This window comes from Danio aesculapii, chromosome 4 (genome assembly GCF_903798145.1).
Source record: "Danio aesculapii chromosome 4, fDanAes4.1, whole genome shotgun sequence".
Taxonomy (NCBI): Eukaryota; Metazoa; Chordata; class Actinopteri; order Cypriniformes; family Danionidae; genus Danio; species Danio aesculapii.
Genome location: NC_079438.1, coordinates 37141569 through 37164663, shown reverse-complemented (window position 1 = coordinate 37164663; position 23095 = coordinate 37141569). Strand labels below are relative to the sequence as shown.

General features: G+C 39.4%; 1 protein-coding gene across 4 annotated transcripts in view; it reads right to left on the bottom strand.

Annotated features, from left to right (window-relative positions):
* Positions 1–23095, bottom strand: part of ppfia2 (PTPRF interacting protein alpha 2) — a 308411-nt gene that overhangs the window by 10317 nt on the left and 274999 nt on the right. Inside the window, exons 22-31 of one of the 4 annotated variants that reach the window (XM_056455574.1) lie at positions 21640–21721; positions 19870–20070; positions 19065–19127; positions 18041–18073; positions 15448–15623; positions 15230–15327; positions 14978–15153; positions 14537–14605; positions 12774–12930; positions 12328–12384 (exon numbers count right to left, since the gene is read on the bottom strand). In XM_056455574.1, coding sequence (XP_056311549.1) covers positions 12328–12384; positions 12774–12930; positions 14537–14605; positions 14978–15153; positions 15230–15327; positions 15448–15623; positions 18041–18073; positions 19065–19127; positions 19870–20070; positions 21640–21721 — 1112 coding nt within the window. Of the gene's footprint in view, positions 1–12284; positions 12385–12773; positions 12931–14536; positions 14606–14977; positions 15154–15229; positions 15328–15447; positions 15624–18040; positions 18074–19064; positions 19128–19869; positions 20071–21639; positions 21722–23095 lie in introns of those variants that run through there. The other 3 variants (XM_056455573.1, XM_056455572.1, XM_056455575.1) reach the window with 3 other exon arrangements.

Below are 23095 nucleotides of genomic sequence, written 5' to 3'. Positions count from 1 at the left end.
GAGCGGAAAATCTGTTTCATCCAATTTCTGCCATTGGCCTCATCTAAATTGATCCGTGTCTCGACGTTTCAACAATTCCATCGTTTTAAATGTCAATCTCAAAATGTTTTCAAACTTAACCAGCTCGTCAAAACAAAAAAAAACAAATTGCCTACTTTACCATACTTTAAAACACTTTAATAAGTCCATCAGAACATACTGGAAGTTCTTTCACTCCTTTCACCTATTCGGTGGAACCAAAGATCAGATAAAGACCGTGCTCGTACGTTCACTTCAATAGGACACTATACAGTAGGTCCATACGTATGTCCACGCTGAGTACCCAAGTGCACAGGTCACGACGGTCACCTCCAATTTGGACTACAAAGGTAAGGGTCGCCAGACACCTAATGACCGTTGGGGCCAAACTCCTAATGCTTTCGCTTGCTCCAGGCGTTGAACGTTAGTTATAGGGAAACACTTTTCGCCACTCTTATTTTTACTACGTTTAGGGATACTTTACTTTGCTGAGGTTGTGACTTTGCGTGGATCGTTTACTTTGTGTTGTCATGTTTTAGCCTTGTGTGCAAACGCATGGAAGACAAATTGTCAAGGCCAAATACGTTACGAATGCATGGAAAACACACTTATGTAAAGTGACAATGCTTCATTCTTGTCATTTCCAATTCAAGTGGACACAAATAATAATGCACATATCTACTTGGCTGTATGTAAGCGTATTTGCGATTCAATTAAACGTCATTTCAAATTGTCAAATTTCAATAATTGTCAAAGGGCAACAAGTTTACTGAGGCGGGTCAAATTCCATTCTTGAATGAGGATCAATATTTTTGCCTTGATTCTTTATGTTGTGTAAGTGCCACATACACAAGTTCGTGTGCGTGTGTGTGTGTATAAAATAGGCTGTGTAAATTTGATGGAGTGAAAGTGTACATCAATTCACCATTGAAATTAACAGGAAGACGAAAAAAAAAAAAAACATAATAATAAAAATACAAAAACGAGGGAAACTTTATACAATGCCTAAATGTTCAAATGGCAGAGTATTGGATTGAAAGGAAACAATTTGACACTGATTTCAAATTCACTACAATCTGGAGAAACGGACATTCCCAGCCTTACAAACAACTTCAAGAACGTAGCAAAAGTGGGCCCACAAAGATGTTGTGGTGGTGGTGGTGGTAAGAAATCTCTAGAAAAAATTGCTCCTTTTTTTTTAGGTGCCATGATTTGCCATTTGTTGGAACAGCTGTGGAGAGACAGATGACGAGCAAGAATGAGGAAGTGCTCAGGCAGACAGGCTTAGAGAGACACCACAAAAGGGAAGTCAGTTGGACGGTGGCAATTCTACACCACAGTAACCTGGGGGCCCGGCCAGGCAGGGGCCTCTTGTACTTTTAGGGGGCACACTTTAACATACATCACAAACTACTTAAACAGCTATTCAAAGTCATCGATTTACGCATCGCTCTCAAGTCTTCTTCGTTCATTTTCTTTTCGGCTTGGTCCCTTTAATAATCTGCTGTCGCCACAGCGGAATGAACCACCGACTTATCCAGCATATGTTTTATGCAGCGGATGCCCTTTCAGCTGCAACCCATCGCTGGGAAACGCTCATACACCACAGACCGTTTAGCTCATCCCATTCACCTATACCGCATGTCTTTGGACTTGTGGGGGAAACCTGGAGGAAACCTACGCAAACACGGGAAAAACATGCAAACTCCACACACGAATGCCAACTGACCGACCGGCAACCTTCCTGCTGTGAGGCCGATGTGCTACCCACTGCGCCGCTGTGCTGCCCTGTCTTCATAAATAAGCTCATTCAATAACTTCACCTCACGATAATCTTCCGTGTTCATTTATTTGACAAGTAAGTTTGGATTGTAGGATAACACACTTCTAACATTCAACTACATCAAGGCATTTTTTTTCACCTGTAAACTTTAACAGATGCTCTTAGAGTCCTTTTTTCCTTTTCTGTCATCCTATTCATTTCAAATAAGGTTTCCCGAGTGATCCAAATCAAACCGAGGACATTTTCACTCTATTTCCTATAAAACACAAAGAATTATTCTGGAGCCGTAATAACTTTTCATTCTTATACATTTTACTATATAACTTATAGTTTATTTCTTCAATAAAAGTTCAATAAAAGTTACTCTTATTAGCCTCCTTTAACAAATATGTACTGTGTATTTTTGGATTGTCTACACAACAAACCACTTATACAGTAACTTGACACACTATTCCAACTTTCCTAGTTAACGTAACCTAGTTCACTCATTAAATTGCACTTTAATCTCAATCAAAGACTATAAAACACTTAAAGGGACTTCGTATACCTCTATCTTGCTAAATGACTAGTCAAATGTTATGCACTGACTGTCACCGCGGGAAACATAACAAAAAAAGGAGCTATTACAAATTAGTTACTTCAACTATTAGGTTTAAAAACCTGTTGAAGACTCCTGCTGCTGTATGTCACGACTGAAATCAAAAAACGAAACGACTTGAATATTACTTTTACATGAGCGTGACTGAAAACTAAACTGCTTCAATGTGTTACATCTGCTCTCGTAAAACCATGTACGCTTCATTTCTGATTGATAATAACCTCTGCATAGCCGAGGACTAAAACTTTGGAAATCGCTATTGAAAACACAAGTCTAATAATATCATCAACAGTGGACATTTTCATACTGTTTCACAACATGAACATGACTCAAGTTGAATCTTTTTGTTACCCGTGTCAATTTGGCCTTCACTTCTGACCAATGCGGGGAACTCAAGTGCGCACTGCGAAGCACCATCACTGACAGAGAGGGCTGACCTCGCTTCTTTGGGACGTTTTGATACAAAAATACACGTCCAATCTTAGGGGGGCCAGGCTTGTTGATACAGGGGCAACGCCCCCCTGGCCCGCCTCTAGAACCACCACTGTAATTGGAGCCATGTCTTTTCATGAGGTTTAAGTACAGGCAGAAGATATCAAAAAATAGATATATTTCATCAAATACTGATACATTTGGACATAATAAACACATCTATATAGTATAAGTTCCTAAATAAACAGACCTATTATAATACAGTATAAAAAGACAAGTGAAATGAACAAATAATGGGAGATATACGTCATATAGTTACATTACTTAAAACAGACCTTGAAGGTATATAAATAAATAAATAATAAAGAAAAATTCAACTACAACATAAAGACCAACTACTAAACAAACATTACAATAGATACATTAGAAGAAAACGAGGAACTCAAAAAGACACAGAAAATAAGCTGTTAAACAGCAATGAGATCAAATTCTTCGCTCTGTGAACAGAAAAATTAGTCAACAAAATTGGACTGTTTCAAATTGGTTAACTGAAGAGTTACTGGCCAAATATGTAAGGAAGAGAATTAAAAAAAAGAAATAAATAAGGAAAACTTCAAAGCTAAGAATCAAAGAAAAACAAGTCCAAATTATGCTTTCATAAAAAAAGAAGAGATGTTTAAAAGATATTAAAATAAGTAAAAAATAAAATCAAATAAATATATATATATATATATATATATATATATATATATATATATAGAGAGAGAGAGAGAGAGAGAGAGAGAGAGAGAGAGAGAGAGATTAAACAGATGAGATAGAAAAGCAGTAACCATTTCAAGAACTAACACTTCATAGAGAATAAGATTGTTTAAGTGCAAACAAAAACAACAAAATAATAATAATAATACTTTTTTTTGTTGTGGCTTACACTTGCTGTTTTCTTCTATGAAAGTCAGCTGCATAACACTATATAAGCCATCATTACACTGAGTCAAAGAACAAGGTCTTGAACAAGATCAAGTGAGTTCAAACTATTTTTATGTTTAACATTATATATACACCAAGAAGGTCATTGATAAATGAACATTATATTTCACATATGAAAACATCTTGTTAGTAAACAAACGTGGGGTCAATAATCAATAAGAACAACCCTGAGATATAGCGGAATAGTGTTGAACAATGAGACCGCATGTCATAGTTTGTCTTTTATGAATAAGAACCCAACTGCCACTTCTTTTGTAGTCTCCACCATCGTATTGCCCTACAGCTCTGGCTACAGACCAAGCAAACAATAGCACTGAATGGATGGGTGTGAACGTGTCCAACTTTACTTAAAACTATTACCGGAGGTCAAATTGATTTTACACTTAATTAACTCGTCTCGTTGGTTAAGCTCCAAAATGTGCTCCCAATGGCTCAAGTTCGGAAGAAAAACTGACAAGGATGTTGCAGTGGCGGAACACCAGTTACCGGTCTCCATGACACATTTTTCCTAAGACGGGCAATACCTTTGCTGGCCAGCGGGGGCCACCTAAGGCATGGAATTTTATCACGCGAGATCGGGCATCTGTACAGGAAGGCAGGTGTTGAGTAAGATGGTCGTGGAGTGGAGCAGTGATGCTTGAAAGGCCTAGAGATTCTTTGAATTTTCACGTTTTAAGAAAAAAAAAAGTCTACTTTTAATATGTTTGACTTTGCCCTTTAATTATATGGTTACATGTTTGAGTTGTCAGTTTAATAACACTGTTACGATTGAGTTCAGAAATCTGTGTTGAGTTTAATCGTACTTTCAAAGTGTTGATTTTTGATTGTAAATCAATTTCAATTGTAACCGTCCACAGTTTGTTGTCTAATAAATTGTTAACATTTTTCACATTGAACAAAAACCTCTCCTGACCTTTTTTCTTCAACACGCTTGGAAGTGATTAAATATTCCAACACAAACTTCCGCTGAAGGGGAAGAACCACGTTATGTGTAAAACGTTATGGGTAATCCCCAGATGACCGATCGCTCTGAACAGTAAGAAAACGGCCCATTGAATGCATAGGAATTGGCAGAGAGGCTCCCTCACAGGTCAAACCACTCATTAATCAATTGAGCATATAAGCAGCACCTTGATGAGTGTCTGTCATACTTCATTTCATAGCCAACACACTGAACGAACGAACAAACAGAGAGAGAGAGAGAGAGAGAGAGAGTGGGTGGGTGAGACGGAGAGGACAGGGCCGAGCAGGCCTCATGAAGCCAGAAAGGCAAGAGACGAGTGACGGTTACAATTCAACATCAATAACCTAAAACTAATAATCAAAGAAAACTCCATCACCTTGTTTTAACAAAGCACATGATAAACTGAGTCAAATCCTCCAGAATAGAGACTTGACTTCATGCTCAAAGTCTCAGCAAAGTGAAGAGGCCAAAGCCTGGCCTCCGCTTGGGGTTCACGTTTTCGCTGGTGACCGAGTGAAGAGAGGAGTGTAGAAAAAGACGGTTCGAGAGGAGTAAGGGTAAGCGTAAAGAGAGTTCTTGTGCCTTCCTTAAATAGGATTGCTGATGTCATGAACACAGTGACTGAGTTAACCAATGAGAAGTTGCCTTCTAGCCCGTTTTATGGCCCTTTGTTCATGTCTAGTGATTTGCATGTGCTTGTTGAAAAGTGCTCAAGAGACAAATGCTAAACTGATCTTACAATGTCAACATGCATGACAAGTACCAAAAAACAATGCATACAGTTGTTCTGTAAACTCTTCCCCCTACTCTCACAGGGAGGATGAAGAGCACGTCTCGCAGGTCAGGTCTTGGGATCTCCGCGTAGTCCTCTCTGGACTACAGGGAGATCCATTTCAACTACTCCGTTCAGCTCTTCAACAATTCTGTTCATTAAAACAGCTCTGCTGATCGCATTGGCTTCTATCAAGAGGGTCGGGAACCTACAGGCATTTTCGCTAAACGAATCAGCTACGCGCCCAAGGTTCCTGCAGAGGAGGCAGACCCAGCTTTCATCCTTTTCTTGCTGTGTCCGGTGCACGCTCGACGCTTTTATGTGGATCGCACTCGCACAGAGAACTGCTAAATCTAAACAGACATTGGCTCACTGGTTAGTGGATGCCATCGCCATCACATACTCATGCCAAAGCGAGCCATGTCCCCCGGGAGTAGAGCTTATTCAACTCTGCTACTAAGCTCCCTATCTGATGAACCCTTGGGAGATCCTCCGAGGCCCCCATCATCCTTCTCGGCTGGGGAGCCGGACGCTTGGCCCGTTACGCTGTATGGTATGCCCGCTAGGTAATGGCACGTTTTGGGGATTGGTGCCTGCTCAGTGATGATATATGTCAGCCACGGTAAGTCTCCCCTTATTTAGGCTGGACTCACGTCTTCCCTACCTGCTAAACAATTTGATCTTTTGTAGCGCTCTCCCTAGGTTAGGGCTAGCCCATATTTCATTTTTGTCACAGTGTCTCCCCGCCTGGGTATATAGTGGCCAAAACCTTGCATACTACTAGCTTCAAAGCGTTTACGACTCCCTTTAATAATATGACATTCTGCTCATATAAGGGCCACGGGACGTTGGGAGGTTGCGCCTTTGCTGGCATTGTGCGCTCACACTATTTGCTTGGCGAGCTCCTAGCCGAACACGTAACAGATTCGGATACTGTGCCGCTCTCCATACATTAACCCATAATGTCTTCAAGATAATGGTTCCGTTCCTTCCTTCGGAGAAAGAGAGTTACGACAGTAACCAAGACGTCCTTGCCCCTTACAAACAACACTATACTGTACGGCGCTTACACATGCTCGCACAAGGCAAGCCGCACAATTCCTTGCTGGGTGTCAAGTTGGCATGACAACAGTGGAAACGCTCTGTGCCACCTTTTTACCACTTATGTTTTCTGTCTATGCTCCAAACATTTAAACACAGGTGTCAAATGCTCCACCAGCCCTGACAATCAACATCAATCTGGTAAGACACGCCTGTAGCAACAATGGTAAGGTCTAAAAACCAGTGATGCTATGATTTACACCAGGAGTTGCTAGCCCTGATCCTGGAGAGCTACCTTCCTGCAGATTTCATTTGCAGTCCTGACCAAACACACATGTCTGTAATTATCAAGTGCTGCTTCAGGTGCGTTTCATTAGGGTTGCTGCTGAATTTTGCTGGAAGGTAGCACTCCAGGAACAGGGTTGGTGACCCCTAGTTTAGTTTACTTCTTTGCCAGGCTCTATATTCACGCTTTGTATACTTCATCTTGGTCCATTTCCTTTCCTTAGGAAACAGTTTAGTTTACTTCTGCACTGATTCACCTAAGAAGAACACATACAAATATTTAGCTAGTGTATTATTGACTCTTTAAACATTTATCTACTTTTCTATTCTTCTCTGATTAAGTAATGTTCAATATTACATCTTTCTACATCTTTCGCCAACCTCAATAGACACTTTTCCACTGTGCAGTTGTAAGAATGGGTTTTAAAACCACAGCGGTTCCAACTGTAGTTCTGCCGAATGACTAAAAAGTTATCAGTATTGATGGTAAAAAACTGTACATTCTAGTCAAACCATTCTTCTGCAATCTTATATCAGTATTAATAGCTATAAATGTGGGAGAGCGTTGATATTATGTGACTGTATTGTATTGCCATATGGAACAGTTAAGTGTTGATGTTAAATCAAAAGTCATTCACAAATACTTGAAAATGAGATGATTTAATGACAATAACTCTCTATGGTTACAACTGAATTAGTTACAAAATAACTGTATAAAATGATCAAATATGAAATGATAAAACATATGATATTAAATGTAAAATTCAAGTTACCATAGGTCGAAGGAGAGACACAGGGGGAGGGAGAGACAAACAAAGAGAGCAGGCCCAGAAGTTAGCCTGATTACAGTAGAGTCAGAGAAAAAAGACTCTAGAGAAGGAGAGGAGCAGAGGAGGAAAGCAGACCAGGAAAAGCCAGGTCAGGAAAACAAAAGAGACAGAGCAGCATTTTACCACCTATTTTGTATCTTTCTTGACCATGTGACAAAAGCCCAAAATGCTGAGACATTCAAACTGACCAATTAACATGTGACCGCATCGTAAAACCCCCAAAGTCCATGATCTTATCAGTATCTGCCTTTGGAGTCAGTATGGACCTTCTTGAGTCAAAAATACATGTTTTGTCATTTCAACAAACGCATAAAATAATAATTTATTCTCTTACTGTAAATCTGTAAGGATGGCTATATCTCTCCGTATTATTAAACCCTGAAAACTGTTATGGAACTCCACACGAGACAAGACCACGAGAATGGTCAAGCACTAAAACAATAAACTTTCTAATCTGAGAAGAAGATCAGCCAGAAAACCAGTTGTTCGGGTTGTCTCGATCATGCATCCTAAGCCCCCCTTTACCTTCTCCACCAGAGCAGCTCACTCACATTCCACACAGAATGTTTAAGTTTTTGATATGGTGTATCTTGTGGCTTTATATTCATGTTTGGTGTTATTTTAAATGTCTCTGTGTGATTGGTAAAGTGGTCCTAATTTCACTGTAATATTTTCACAATCTCCCTTATATCAGTTCATTTGGGTTTTGACTTTGATAAGATCTTTGCCAGATGCTCCACTCCAGGGAAAATGGTCTTTACATCAACTCATGACCAGGCAAGAGGCTTGGTGAAGCTTTTATTGTCTTCAATTTATGATGATTTGAGTATTTAGGCAAAGGGTGCAGAGGTGTCTGGGGAATTTTGTAGGCAGGATACCCCATTGCAGTTTGTGAGTCTCTGAGCTCTGCATCAGGACTCATATGCTGCAATGTATTTCTACATGGTCAGGTATTCATCTCTAACTCTTAAATGTCTCTTCGAATAATTGATGTTGTACAATCTTGATTGGCATATTTTGTTTAGTTATGTGAATTGGAATGGAAAATCTTTCTCTGACAAATAAATGTCAAATTCTTGTTTAACTCTAATATCTCCTGAAATCTTTTAAATCTAGTAGATTGTTTAGGCTGACGTTTCCGCAGCCTACGACCAGGATTAGGCATACATTCAGGCTCAATGGATGGAGCATGGCCACAGCATTACAGACCTGGGGATTTCTGACAATCACTGACTTAGTATGATATAATCAAACTTTCTTTAAGTATGTGCAAGCATGGGGCGGCCTATTATTACTTAAAGGAAATTAGCTTATCTGCTAAGAATCAGAACTGGCGAGGATGTGTCCGTGAGCAGATGTAACTGGCCAGCATACTGACTCTAAGCGACTTCGGGTAAACGAAGGATTGAAAAAAAGGATTTATTGGGTTACTCAATCTAAATTAGACCTAATCACAACCTATAAGGTAATCAGCTTGAATTAGATGAATCTAAATCTAAAATTATTATAAATTGGAGTCAGATTAAAATTCGGAGTTGAAAACAAATTAAAATAAATTTTAATGAATAAAAATATTTCTTTTCACATGTGCTAAAAGGCTAACACGCATTTAACCTTCACCCATGCTGTTAGTTCCGTCATAGGAAAAATAGATGGGCCCTTACACAGTACAGTGTGCTTTGGCTACAGCTGCACAATAGTGAAAAAAAATTTGCAATATTGCATCTTTTTCTGCCATATATATATATATATATATATATATATATATAGTTATATGAATACACTTTTAACAAGGAGCGTGAACACCTCTATCTAGAATGCATTCTTTTGTTTCAAATATACAGTGTTCTATGCTTTTCTGGGGAGTCTAACAGTATTCAGGCAGTCAAATTGAAAAATCCCATATCAATGGGCACTATAGTCTTCAATGTATAAATCATCCAATTTTGTCCATCTTTATTTAGGCTACAAATGGTCAAGGATTGTAAACTCTCTTGTGCCTGAATGCTTACAGTGTTGTGGGCCTTTAAAACTCCTCAACTCCAAATGACAAACTTTTGCTTCATTCCAACTTTTGTAACAATCCAAGTCTGCGGTGACTTCACAAATCTCATGTGTTCTAAACTGGGACTCTTGCTCAACTATAATCCCAATATATAAACTCAATGTTGCACATTCTGCCACGTGGGGATATTGAGGTCACAGCTACAGTCAATTTCTACTGTGCTTTACTGCAAAGACATCATTCTTTTTATAACAGGTAATCTCAACCAGATCCGCTCTTTGGCTACCAGTGTCTGGACCTCTTCTGCTGACCACAATGCCATATTACATGTCTTTTTCTTGTGCTACTATGAAAACACTTTCAACACCCGGCAGGCAATCCCAACTTTACATATCTTACAGTTTGCTATGGCAATGTTGTCGTCATTGACTTTATAATACCGCACACGTTGCTGTTTCTGTGTGAAGTCAAGAAAGAGGTCTAACTCTGTGCCACCGCATAACTATAGATGTGTTAAAAAATAATGAGAATATATATATATATATACATACATACATACATACAGTGAGGTCAATAAGTATTTGATGACCCTGTGATTTTTCAATATCTCCTACTTAGAAATCATGGAGGGGTCTACAATTTTCACCATAGGTGCATTTCCACTTTCAGAGACTGAATCTAAAAATAAAAATCCAGAAATCACGTTGTATCATTTTTTTATCAATTTATTTGTAAATTACTGTGTCAAATTAGTATTTGATCGCTTGCTTTTCAGCAAGATTTCTTACCCTCAAAGACCTGTTCTTTTGCTTTTAAATAGTCCAGCTACACTCTGCTCATGATTCTAATTTAGCAGCACCTGTTTGAGGTCATTAGCTGTCATAAAGACACATGTGCACCCCAAAATCAGTCAAAAGTCTAAATAGCAACATGGCCAAAACCAAAGAGCTATCAAAAGACACAAGAGACAAAATTGTAGACCACCGTTCCAAGGCTACCATCAGTAATACATTAAGACGTCATGGTTTCAAGTCATGCATCGCAAGGAAGGTTCCCCTGCTTAAGTCAGCCCATGTCAAGGCCTGTCTGAAGTTTGCCAGGGACCATCTAGATGATCAAGAGGAGTCATGGAAGAAAGTCCTGTGGTCAGATGAGACCAAAGTTTTTGGTCTAAACTCCATTCGCCGTGTTTGGAGGAAGAAGAATGATGAGTATCACCCCAATAATACCATACCTACAGTGAAGCATGGGGCTGGAAGCAGGTGTTTTTCCTCTAAAGGAGAGGATGAACGGGGCCATGTATTGTGAGATATTGGCCAAAAACCTTCTTCCCTCAGTCAGAGCATTAAAGATGGGTCATGGCTGGGTCTTTCAACGTGACAATGACCCAAAGCACACAGCCAGGAAAACCAAGGAGTGGCTCCGTAAGAAGCATATCAAGGTTCTGGAGTGGCCTAGCCAGTCTCCAGACCTAAATCCAATAGAAAATCTTTGGAGGGAGCTGAAACTTTGTGTTGCTCAGCGACAGCCCTGAAACCGAACAGATCTAGAGAAGATGTGCATGGAGGAGTGGCCCAAAATCCCTCCTGCAGCGTGTGCAAACCTGGTGAAGAATTACAGTAAGTGTTTGACCTCTGTAATTGTTAACAAAGGCTTCTGTACCAAATATTACACATTTTTGACTCAAGTGATTAAATGCTTATTTGACAATCATTTACAAATAAACTGTTAAAAAATCATACAACGTGATTTCTGGATTTTGATTTTTAGAGTGGAAATGCACCTATGGTGAAAATTCTAGACCCCTCTATGACTTCTGAGTAGGAGATATTGAAAAATCACATGGTGACCAAATACTTAATGACCTCACTGTATATTTCAGTCCTGATCGGGAGGTAACCTCCGATTCCGATCGAGTCTGAAACCACGCGATCAGGCCCCATTTCGGATTACATAATCAGAGTTAGGCTGCAAGTGACAATTCTCTCAGTCCAATCGGCAGTGTGCATCAGTAACGTTTGGGTAGCGGTACATCTAGCTTGAAACCTCAACCAAGGTGCTACTAAAAAAAGTCACAAGTCATTTGGTACTATAGGTACTATACAGTACCTTTCAGTGGAAAACTGTCTAATAAGTGCTTTCAGGTCTTACTTTCAGAACATTTACACGTACATCATTTGTTTGGCAAAACATTCATTTAACAGTTTTACACACAAATATTTGACCTCTGCTTATTTGGAGAATGACCTCTTTTGCGCTTTTTACGTTTTACACGCCTTCCCAAATTGCTACATAACGCTGCATGCATGTAATTTTACAATATGGACCATTCAATGAACAGCACATTTCAAATCTCATTAAGCATCTGTTTTTTTCTTTCACGTTCGCTTACTGCTAGTGCACTATGACCTTGTCCATATGTGGGCCTAATGCAATTTTTTTGCCATGATGCATCTCTGCATTGCTTTTTTTTCCACCTCACTTTTACAGGTATATTTCACACTTAAGAAATGACAGGACACACTGACACCATGTAGAGGGGTACAAGTACACTACACTGTTGGGACGGGGGTCGGGAATGCCAAACAGTTACAGGCTCTTTCATGTCTGACCTTGAAACCAGTCCAAATACATGTCGTCAGGACTGTCGTCCGTCACCTCATACAGAACTACCCAGCAGCAGTCCATAAAAAAACAACAGAAACACAGTCAGCCCAGTGTGCCTGTGTGTGTGTTTATATGATTCTAAGCATGTTACTTTTGTTCTTCTCATTCATGGAAATTACTACAGTATGTGGCCTATCCTGATTGCGTACATACATAAACAAAATCAAGCAGTAATGCGCATTAGCCCTTACTTATTGCATCATCTCACATTTGACAAGGATTGCTCAACGTGTCACCGTGAATGCTGCATGAATGGCTGATGACAATGTACATTTGCCATTCTAGTATGTCTATTTTTTCTGAATCGTAATGCGTCCACGTATATCCCCTATACATGTATCTCACTGTGTTTTGGAAGACCTGCTTTGATGAGTATCGTGTGACTTCTCACCCTCTGGTGGCAGTCTGCGTGAATGCGCGGAGGTGGCAGTGAGGCGGAAGCCGGCAGGCAGAGTCTCTGCCGAGCCAGGCATCATGCTGATCCCATGGACGTCCCGTGGAGGAAACTGCCTCCTCCACGATGGCCCTCTGAAGTCCTTTTCATCACACTATGCAAAGACAGATTTGGAACACGTTAATTATGGGCCACTATCTATGTATCTGTTTCACTGGCTTGGCTGTGGGACTGATATTACATTTACACTGGCTCACCGCAATACATGCTGCATGCTTTCAATACCACAAAAATGTTAAAGGTGGGACTATTTTGCACATTAAACTTGGGAAGGTTAAATACACTCTTTCATACGCAGTCTTTTTGTGGGATACCCAAATCCTTTGTGCATTACAGCTAAACTCCAGAAGCATGACACTTTCATGAAACCAATGTCTGCTTACCGACATATTTATGACCAAAAAAAAGTGTCTGGCGTAGGGTCACTATTGCAGTTTTTCTCTATTGGTTAGGCTCATTTCTTGAAACAGGATTTACATTCTTAAAACAACATGGACAAACCTCCAAACCACTTGGCGATTGTTCACAACAGACTTGATTTTCTCATTCATTTCATTAAATTGCAAATGATTAAGTACAGGTAGCCAACATTTAGCACAATTTCCAAGTGAATAGATCTAGTTGATCTAAACTGATTGTTGATTCTCAGTTCAATGGTTGTTCTCCCCAAAATATGTCAGCGCCATTTCATTGTATAAGTCATCACATGAACAATAGTCTGTTCAATTGTCAAAAATTAGTCAAGAACATAATACCATGAATACCATATATGAATCCGAGGAACATTTGATACATTTATTACAGCAACTGACAGTAAGGTGAAACTCCAACTTGACTAACAAAGGAGGCATTTCACACATCTCAGATGACCAATCAAGCACTGTAGGCTGCATATCGTTTTCATTGTTTTTTGTTTGTGTGTTCATATTACAGTATATTTTGTTTTATTCTGATGTATGGAAAATACTTTATGTGTGTGATTGATAATGGTTACAATTTTCTTGGCAGAATGAGTGCAATGTGTGATGTCAAACCTTGGAGGCTACTCTTACCCTAAAATCCTATTTCTTTTTTCTGTTTTATACACAATTGTATTCTGTTAGCTAGACAAAAACAGTACAGTAACCATTGTCAATGAAAGACTGGGCTAACACTGTAAGCTGGACGAGAGGGATATTTCAATGGTCCTCTGCGATAGAGATAAAACATCTAAACATTTTGACTTCCAGTGCTTACCCGATGCCAAAGGGACGAAGCATTTTGGGGGCAGTGACTGTTTAAATGAGAAATTTTTTTTTAGTTTTGACACATGAGGGAACTGTTTTGGGAAAGGTATGAGCTGTTGCAGGTTAACCATGGTGTTGTGCTCAACCATCCACATAATTTTGCCAAAAGAGTGTTGAGAATGTCTGGAATGTTTCAAGAAATGAGCCAAAGCAATTGAGAAGGATATTTGCCATATTTGTGGCACTGACTTTTTATATGGGAAGGGAATTTAGTTTTGATGCATGAGGGAACTTTTTTTGGAGAGATATGAGCTTTTGCAAGTGAGCTATAGTGTTGTGCTAAACTGTAACATTGTTTTGCCGAGTGATCTTAGAATTATGAGAATGTCATTTCAGTTTCAAGAAATGAGCCAAACCAGTGGAGAAAAACTGTAACATGTGTTCCGTATAAAATAGAAGAAACTAGAGCTTGACCTCATCTAATCGTCTCTCTGTTCCCAGTGCCAGCAGATTGTTGTATTCCCTCTCTAGAATTTGTCTAGCCTGTGGAGAAAAACACAAACATATACATTATTCTCTCAAAATAAACACACAGTAACTGCAGCATTTATATTTGTCTGTGCACCAGTGCGGCCAACATAAAGTGAGATTAGAGCTGATTTTACTGTAGCTGATTTTACTGTGACTGTGTTACTTTTCACATCCATTTTAGATTAGATTAGATTCAATTTATTGTCATCACACATGTACAAGTACAAGGCAACGAAATGCAGGTAAATTTCAAAGGGCTATGAGATAACACTAGGCTTTAGGCTCTGTGTTACCGTTACCTTAGGTTGCCGTTTATGTGTGATGGAAAAGGGGAAGGTGTATTGTATGAGCACAGCTGTATGAACGTTTCGTGTGAATGGGGACCTGAGTGTTTTGGTTGGGAATCTGCAGCAGCAGGGCCAAGCTGCTGTAGTCAAAGTTGTCGTCAAGTGCGATGAGCGCCCCGTGAACGCCGCTCTCTAACAGGATGTTGGCGTAGTCTCGGAGGCCGATGCTCTGGACCCAGCGAATCACACGTTCGTTACTCCACACCAGAACATCTACGTTAATACAAATGCAAAGTTCATATCGTGCGTTTCTCAATGACGCTTTCTGTTTCCGACCGGCTCCGCCTACCTCTTATATCATGTTGGCTGCTTTCTCTGCGTCTCTCAAGCTCCTTCCTGTCATAGTTCAGCTTCTTCAGACACATTATGCCGTACTGCAGACTGGTTCTGTAACGCGTTTCACTTACATATTTTAATACATCCATCCATATTACAATCAAAGCTACTTAAATGCAGTAAAGCCTTCTCTAATTTAATCACTCGGTCACATAAAAGAGAGTGGCTCACCTGTGGAAGCTGTCGACCATTTTTAAATGCACTCTGAGGTCCTTCTTGGTCAGGTGGTCCAGCATGCGGGCGTCCACCAAACACTCCATGAAGTAGCTGCGGTACTGAGGTAGACCTAGACTGGGCAGCCACTCGTTCCCGATCCACTCGTGGTTCATGTCCCCATATGCCAGTGTCTAAATCACGCACAAAATCATTTACATTTAACAAGTGTGGCGTTCTCACTAAAGGAGCTATTTTGTGAAGACGACAACAACAACCTGCGTATTGGAGGAACACATTTTACTGTATATGTGACTTCAGACAGACTAAAGTGACTGAAACCACAGGTTTTTTCCAGATGAAGGGCAAAGGTATGACTCTTTCAGCCACAGCAAGAGAAGTAAGAAGAAGAAGCAAGAGAAAGCTTGATTTTTCATCCATGTAAGACAACTGCATTGGAACTACTATAATGCAGATAATCTAAATGGTCAGTGGCTCAGCATACAGTGTCTTCAGGTTTACAGAATTGTACAGACTTTGGACTGAAAGCCCATTCTGCGAACACCAAAGCTCTCATCAGCACAAACAGGGGTGGACTTGGAGTGGACCAATAAGTAAGGTAAGCAGCCGCATGGGGCCCCGGGGAACTAGGGGACCCCGACCAATGCCAAAAAGCCTATTTTAATCAAATAGCTGTTTTAGAAATGTTCTATCATATGTTGTAAAACCTGTCTATTACCATTCAAATTTTAAGTTATTCTTTTCAAAACCGTGGGCCCCCATGAATAGCTTGGGAATGTAGAATGCTCCTTCCGTACTGCACATGCGAATATTAAAATCTAATCACAAAAATATAGCTAATTAACTGTACATAATTTGTGAACTTCATTTTTATTTGTGAATTTATTGTATTTAATTATACATTAAGAAGATAAAGGTTCCACTAAAAAATATATATATATATTTTTAGCATGCAGTTTTATCTATCTATATATATATATATATATATATATATATATATATATATATATATATATATATATATATATATATATATATATATATATATATATATATCCATATAGAGAGAGAAAGAGAATGTTTTCAGTGTCAATGCTAGGGCCCCTGAGCACAAAGAATCTGAGACTAGAATAACCATTGCTGAGGAGCATGTTGTGGTGACAAAAAACATAGTTTAAAGCAACTTTCATTTTTCAGGTCTGATAGGAACCATTATGTTCCTCTTCAAACTGGAAAGACTGAAATGTGTAAACAATTAAGTGAAAAATGGAGTGTCATGGTTTGGTGTTGTTTTCTAGAGAGTTTTCTTGGGGGCACCAATCAAAAATCAAAAACTCTTTCCCCAGCGTGTGGTTCCTTTGCCACATTTACCGTTCTATTAGCCTTCTGTTTTTATTCAGGACATTGAGAACTGTCACTCAGTCAAACACGCAAAGCAGTTCATTGATGCCAAAAACAAATGATGAAATGGCAAGTCTAGACTCCTGATCTAAATTTGAAAATCTTTGGAAAATCCTTGGTTAAGAAACCTACTACCAACAAAAAAATTGTGGAAGAGATTGAAGATGAGATGATCAAGAAACTTGTAAGAAACTACTGATGTCTTCTGAGAGACTAGTCATGTCCTATGGGAGTCTGGCTATGTCCTTTGAAAGACTACTGATAATCTGACAGAAACTGGACTGTGTTCAGATGTGCTTAAGGTATTTTAAGAAGGGTCTCTAGACTTCCTACTAAACTTTTAAAATGTCAAGTTTTGCAGTTGTTTTTATTTGCTACAGTCATTGCTGTTGTCTAATTTTGATCAACATTAGGTTGATTTGTAAAACACTGTTCTACTGGCATGCCATAGTCATAACTGCAATTCACAAGTTGTTCTCTAATCTCCACATATGACAGTTATACAAGGCCCATGGCCAGCCTGGTGAAAGGGGTGGTTCTTTTTTCTGTAAAAGTGGATCTTTTTGCAGTTTTATGCCTCATTTTCTATTTAATTGTTACATTTAAGTACTGCATTTTAGTGACATTTTAAGTTTTTTAGCTAAATTAGCTTGTCGGATGGTCATTATAATCACGTTTTGATGTACCAAACACATTTTCTAAAGATTTAGAATAAAGAAATATGAAAACAATACTTATTTTTATAATACAAATATATTACATCATATATATAAAAAATATATGAATCTGTTAAAGTTTTAAATTAAAAACTGTAGCCGATTGTCATTTATTAAACAAATAACAAACTGGCTAGCACATTCAAACTTTCCCAGTCAGAATTTGGCAAATCAAAGCAACAGCCAACACAGGATTCCATTTGGTCTTAAAGCCTTTTCGATGGGTTAATGTCTTAGGTTTTTTATATATATATATATATATATTTATGATGACATAGCAGTCAAAATAGGGCAAATCAGCTCACGTATGGGACAAATTCTGGACCTTTGTCAGTGAGGGGTGGGTCTTTCAAACCACCTGAACCCCCCCGCCTACAGGCCTGTATACACATTCATATATACACATTTGTTCAAGTTCTACACATTTGGACCTCAGACATCCAGCATTGAATACATATTTAATGCACTCTTACCTGTGACCAACTTCCCTCCTCTGAATCAGACTTCTACAGAGAAACAAGAACATTACCGTCTCATCGGTATATCTTCAAAATGTTGCAATATGTACAGGTACATCTCTTAAAATCTCAAAGTACATGCAGATATTGTGATATATGTTGCAAAACCCAATAATACATGTTAACGCGTCCTTCGCAAATAGCAAGTTTACCATAATTAAATGCAAAACAACATATATCAACTAGTACACAACCACTACATCAAAGTATGCCTGATCTAATTGTCTCTATGCATGCTAACACAATGCATCACGTGCAATCACATACACAATGTGCATTTCTCCTCCACACACTGCTGTTCTCAGTCACTGTTACGCTGAGCAGGGTGAACCGTGATGATTGTATGAGGCAGTGATGAGGCTCAATGGGGAATAACAAGGCTAGATTTATTCTCTGTTCGCTGATTACATTTGAACGTGAGAACGTAACATCCGTTCGGCCTCGCTTTTGTCAGAGCTGTTCAATAGGAAATTAGGCCCTCCACCACTGCTGGTTCACCCATCTAAAGATCATTAGCGCTGGATGTAATAGCGAGCTGATTATGGAAGCGCAAATGCATTCAGACATGAACTGATCAAATCTTCCTCTGCAAGGTTAAGAGGCCCAGAGCTTACAGTCCACACTAAATCTACTACTTACACAATTTGGACACACTTCCAATTTTGAGGACATTTTCACAACTAAATCTGAACGTCACATTTGAGAGCACCTTTGGATATCCCAAATGTCACATTTTTTAGATATTATTATTGCAGAGTCCTTCAAAAACCTTTTTTTCAGAGGAGCGACTTGCTCATAAACACAAGGTTTGGATGCTGATTTCAGTTCATGTCAACTTTTACGCTCAATCCTCATTCTTTGGTACACACAAACAGACACACACACACATACACAAATTGGCAAAAGTGTTAGTAAGAGTAAGCAGTGGGCATATATACAAAAAAAAAAAAGTGTTAGAGAGTTGAAAAGGATGACTGACCGTTTTCGAGGGGGCGGCAAGGGTCTCCATTTCCTCGTGGGTTACCCACACATTACCCGACGGCTATGTGGGCGCCCCAGAGATCAATCCCACGGGAAGGGCAAGCAGTGTTAAAGAAGAAGAGCAGCGGCACTGTAAGCCAATAGTGTTACAGCATCACAGTCAGATCATTAGCAAGACCCGTCCATAGAGTCAAAGGCCGGACACGCACACAGAGCACAAGCGCATCAAACGCACATCAGGACAGGGACCACTGCTGAAGACAACACAACTGCAACTGTTTAACATGCTAAATGGCCTAATGCTTCAAGCTGTGTACAAACGGTGCAATTCGTTTTGATTTTTATGTTCATTTGTGGTTTGGCAACTCATGATCAAGTCTTTCACGAATATGACATTGCTCTCAAGCAGCCGGTCATGGACAAAATGATACAGAATTACATCTTGCCATAGTTAGTTGTTAAGAGAGGGAGCACAAAAAAGAAAACACCTCAAATAAATAAGCTGCAATGGAACTGCTCGGATGCATGTGTGAAGGAGTCATTACACGATATTATCACAGATCAGCTGTCGCGGTCAATGCAAAACACGATTACCATGACAACGCTAAAAAAATCAAGCTGCAGATGGACTGAAAATAGCAGCTGATGAGAATAACGGTAATCTTGGTTTAGTGACTATGGTAATGGATGCTTGTAGCTGACCAATGCAGCCCGGTGCCAAACAATGTAAGAAACTGATACTATCGGTGCTTTTTATGTGACAAAAAATAAAGTAAACAATCTGTGTGTATGTAAGTACTCACGGTTCTAGACGTAGGGGGAGCTGAGGGGCTGGTGAGCGAGACCATCTCCTGGATGGCCAGGCGCAGTTTGAGGCGATGCAGTGGGTTGCTGATGCCGATCTCTCTCTGGATCTCTGTGTCCGACAGGGCCGACATGATAGCGCCGCTTTTTACATTGGCACGACATGCAGCCACGTACCATGCTGGCATTCCCAACCACAGCTTTCAAAACAAAAAATTGCAGCATGATTACACATACATGAAAAAGGCACATACAAGGATGAACATTGTATATTTCAGGCTTTACCACTAGATGGTGCAATTGTCCTGTAATTATGTATTTTTTCCCTCAATATTTTGAATCCTCCCAATTCTCACCACAAACCAAATATTGCATCTCCTTCACTACTTTTTTAGTCGGTGACAATTATGAGTCAATTACTTCGATAAACCTCTAATAAAATGCATAAATATGATACATTAACACTCTATTCTTGGGAAACTCCAAACTATTTGTCTTTGTGAGAGAACATTGCAGCCATGTTGCTCAGGCTAAATGTTTCAATTGCATCATTCGAGGAGGCAGCATGTAATATGCAGTTGTTCTCCTTATTGAGTTGAAACAGCTCAGATCTTTATTTAGCTGCCATTAAAGAGCCCTGGAGTTCATTTTTACTATGCAATATCCTTGAAATTTCTGCAATTACATGTGGTTAAAATACAGAAACAAGTCCGAGGATCCTATTCCCTCAGTGCTATTATGGTGCATTAATGCCCAGCTCCCATATTATATATTTATATTGCATACTGCAATAACTATTACAACTAGTGGAGCTTCTACAAAGTTTTAATCAGTTCCCTTGGTTAGCCTGATGTATAAAACAACTACTTTAAGAAGATTGCATATTGTATTAATTAAGGCTGATACATTTTTGGAATACACAAATCTAGAATTCATCCTATAATTAACATAACACACTGTCACTGAAACAGCTATATTTTTGGAAGATACAGTATATGACAAAAGTCAGTTTAAATATTTTCTCCAACTCAATGGAATAACGCTAAAACTAATCTAATCATAATCATAAGAGTCCTTTCACATCATACACTTGACAGGATTCTGTAAAACCTGTAATCGCTGCCCTCACAAACTTTGAAAACTGGCTCCAACAACTAATGTTAACTCATTCCAATTGAGGTACAAATTTTGATAAAAGTTGTGTGATGCATCAGCTCAGTCTTAAGGCAACAGTTACCGTTATTTCTACTATGCCAAGACAGGCCAATTTACCAAATCACACAGAGGTTTTAGAGCACCTCTGCTTCAATATTTGTCAAACCTTACGTTCTAGTAGCTCTGATCCAATCTTAATTTTACACTTCACGTGCGTTTGCATTCTTGTGGACCTACAGTGGCTAACATGCATGCGCTTCTGTAAAGTCCACGAGACTTAGATGTTTCACTCATTACGGTTTTTGAAAGAGTGTTTGTGAAAACCTTCTTTGCAGACACTATGCCTTGACTCAACAGCAGACTTCAATCTGTTATATTACCAACATTTCAACCCCTCTATCTCAGATTGGTCCATTGTAGATCACCAATTACTAAAGACCTTATTAAGCTTGCTCCCGCATCCTCCATTATGACTGTACTAAACTCTGCAGGGCAGTGGCCACCTAGGATTGGATATGACTCACTCTGACACGAGACCTACGCATCAACAAACATAATATTCATGTTTTTTGCACCCTGCCCACTTTGATTTCCCTAAAGTAAAAACTGCCCACCTCCAACCATGCGACTACTGTAGGACCATCCCACTGAGCAAAGGGTAACCCTTTTCTTCTGGCTTCTTCCAACAACTCGTGTCTAGAGAAAGAGAGAAAGAGCAGTTGACAGAGACAGAGCGAGACAGAGAGGAAAATAAGGAGAAAGACAGAACCAGCTTAGAGATAATCAACTGAACTAAGAGAGAGAGAGAGGGGGTAAAGGGGAATGTAGAGAGAGGAAGTGAGATGCTTTATCTGTCTCTGCCAGGTTTCCTGTCCTTTAATGGTCACTATCTGTTTATCAGAGTAGCATGGAGCACCAAATGCAAAAATTATTTTTAAAAATCTTCTTAAAAGTATCTTTGATATCCACTAGTCTGTAATAAGCATGACAAACCCTAACTTTTCGTGTAATCTCTGTAAGTGGCACCTAAGCCGATACATTGCTCTGTTTCAGTTCCCATCACCCTGTAATTTAATTTAAGGTCTGCCTTGTCTCTTAAACGGGTTCTGGGTTTCTGATTACAAATCAAAGAGGCTGCGATGGGATAAAAAGGAGGAAAGAAACTAAGGTTAGAGTCAGTCATGCTGAGATGCTGGTTTAATGGAAAATTCCACTTTCTCAGATAAACGTATCGTGACATTTCCTTGCTGTGTCCTGATCCCCGCCTTTAAAACTGCGAGGTTTGGGAAACAACAACAATACAGTGACTTATCGAGGGAAAACAGAAATGCCTTTTCTTTTGAAGCCTGTTCCGTGTTTTTCTTGATAAATATTTGCGCTCTAAGACAAGGCTGCTATCATAAACTCTCATCAGACTTTCACACTACGCAGTTCTCAGCTGGGAAATATGTCTAGCTTTTTCCAAGGTTGCCTAACTAACTTTACAAGCGCTGAAGGAAATGTTACAATACATCTTTCCTCGCTAATGTCTGAACATCAGAGGACACTCGTCTCCAAGGATACATAACCTTGAGTCAGTGCAATTCAGAGGTATGCTGTTTAAGATAAAGCTTTGGGTTGTTTGTGTGTTCTATGGTACAGTATTTTGGAGTTCTGTGGCCATCTGGATGCACTATATATACAGGTAAGTAGAAGTACACTGATGTTCTGTTGGACAAGGCAGAGACAGTTCTCTTGAAGATCAGCTTCATAATTCAGAAAGATATTTGGGGTCTACAGTAAGGCCACTTGATGTGAGTACAATACTGACACATGCTGTAGTGAGTGATACGGCTCTGTCTACAAAAATTACATCACAAAACCACCTACGTGACAACTGATCTCTTTCCCACCTAAATGGTGCCAGTGATAAATCTTCATCTGGTTCTGTGAAAGGGGATTACTTTTCCTCTAAAGCCAATGACACACCTAGCCGACTGTGGCCTTTGGGCAGCGTCAGGCTGTCAGTGAGCATCTGTCAGGCTAGTTTGTTTGGTGTGTTACACACATAATCTCTCGTTGGGGAGACCT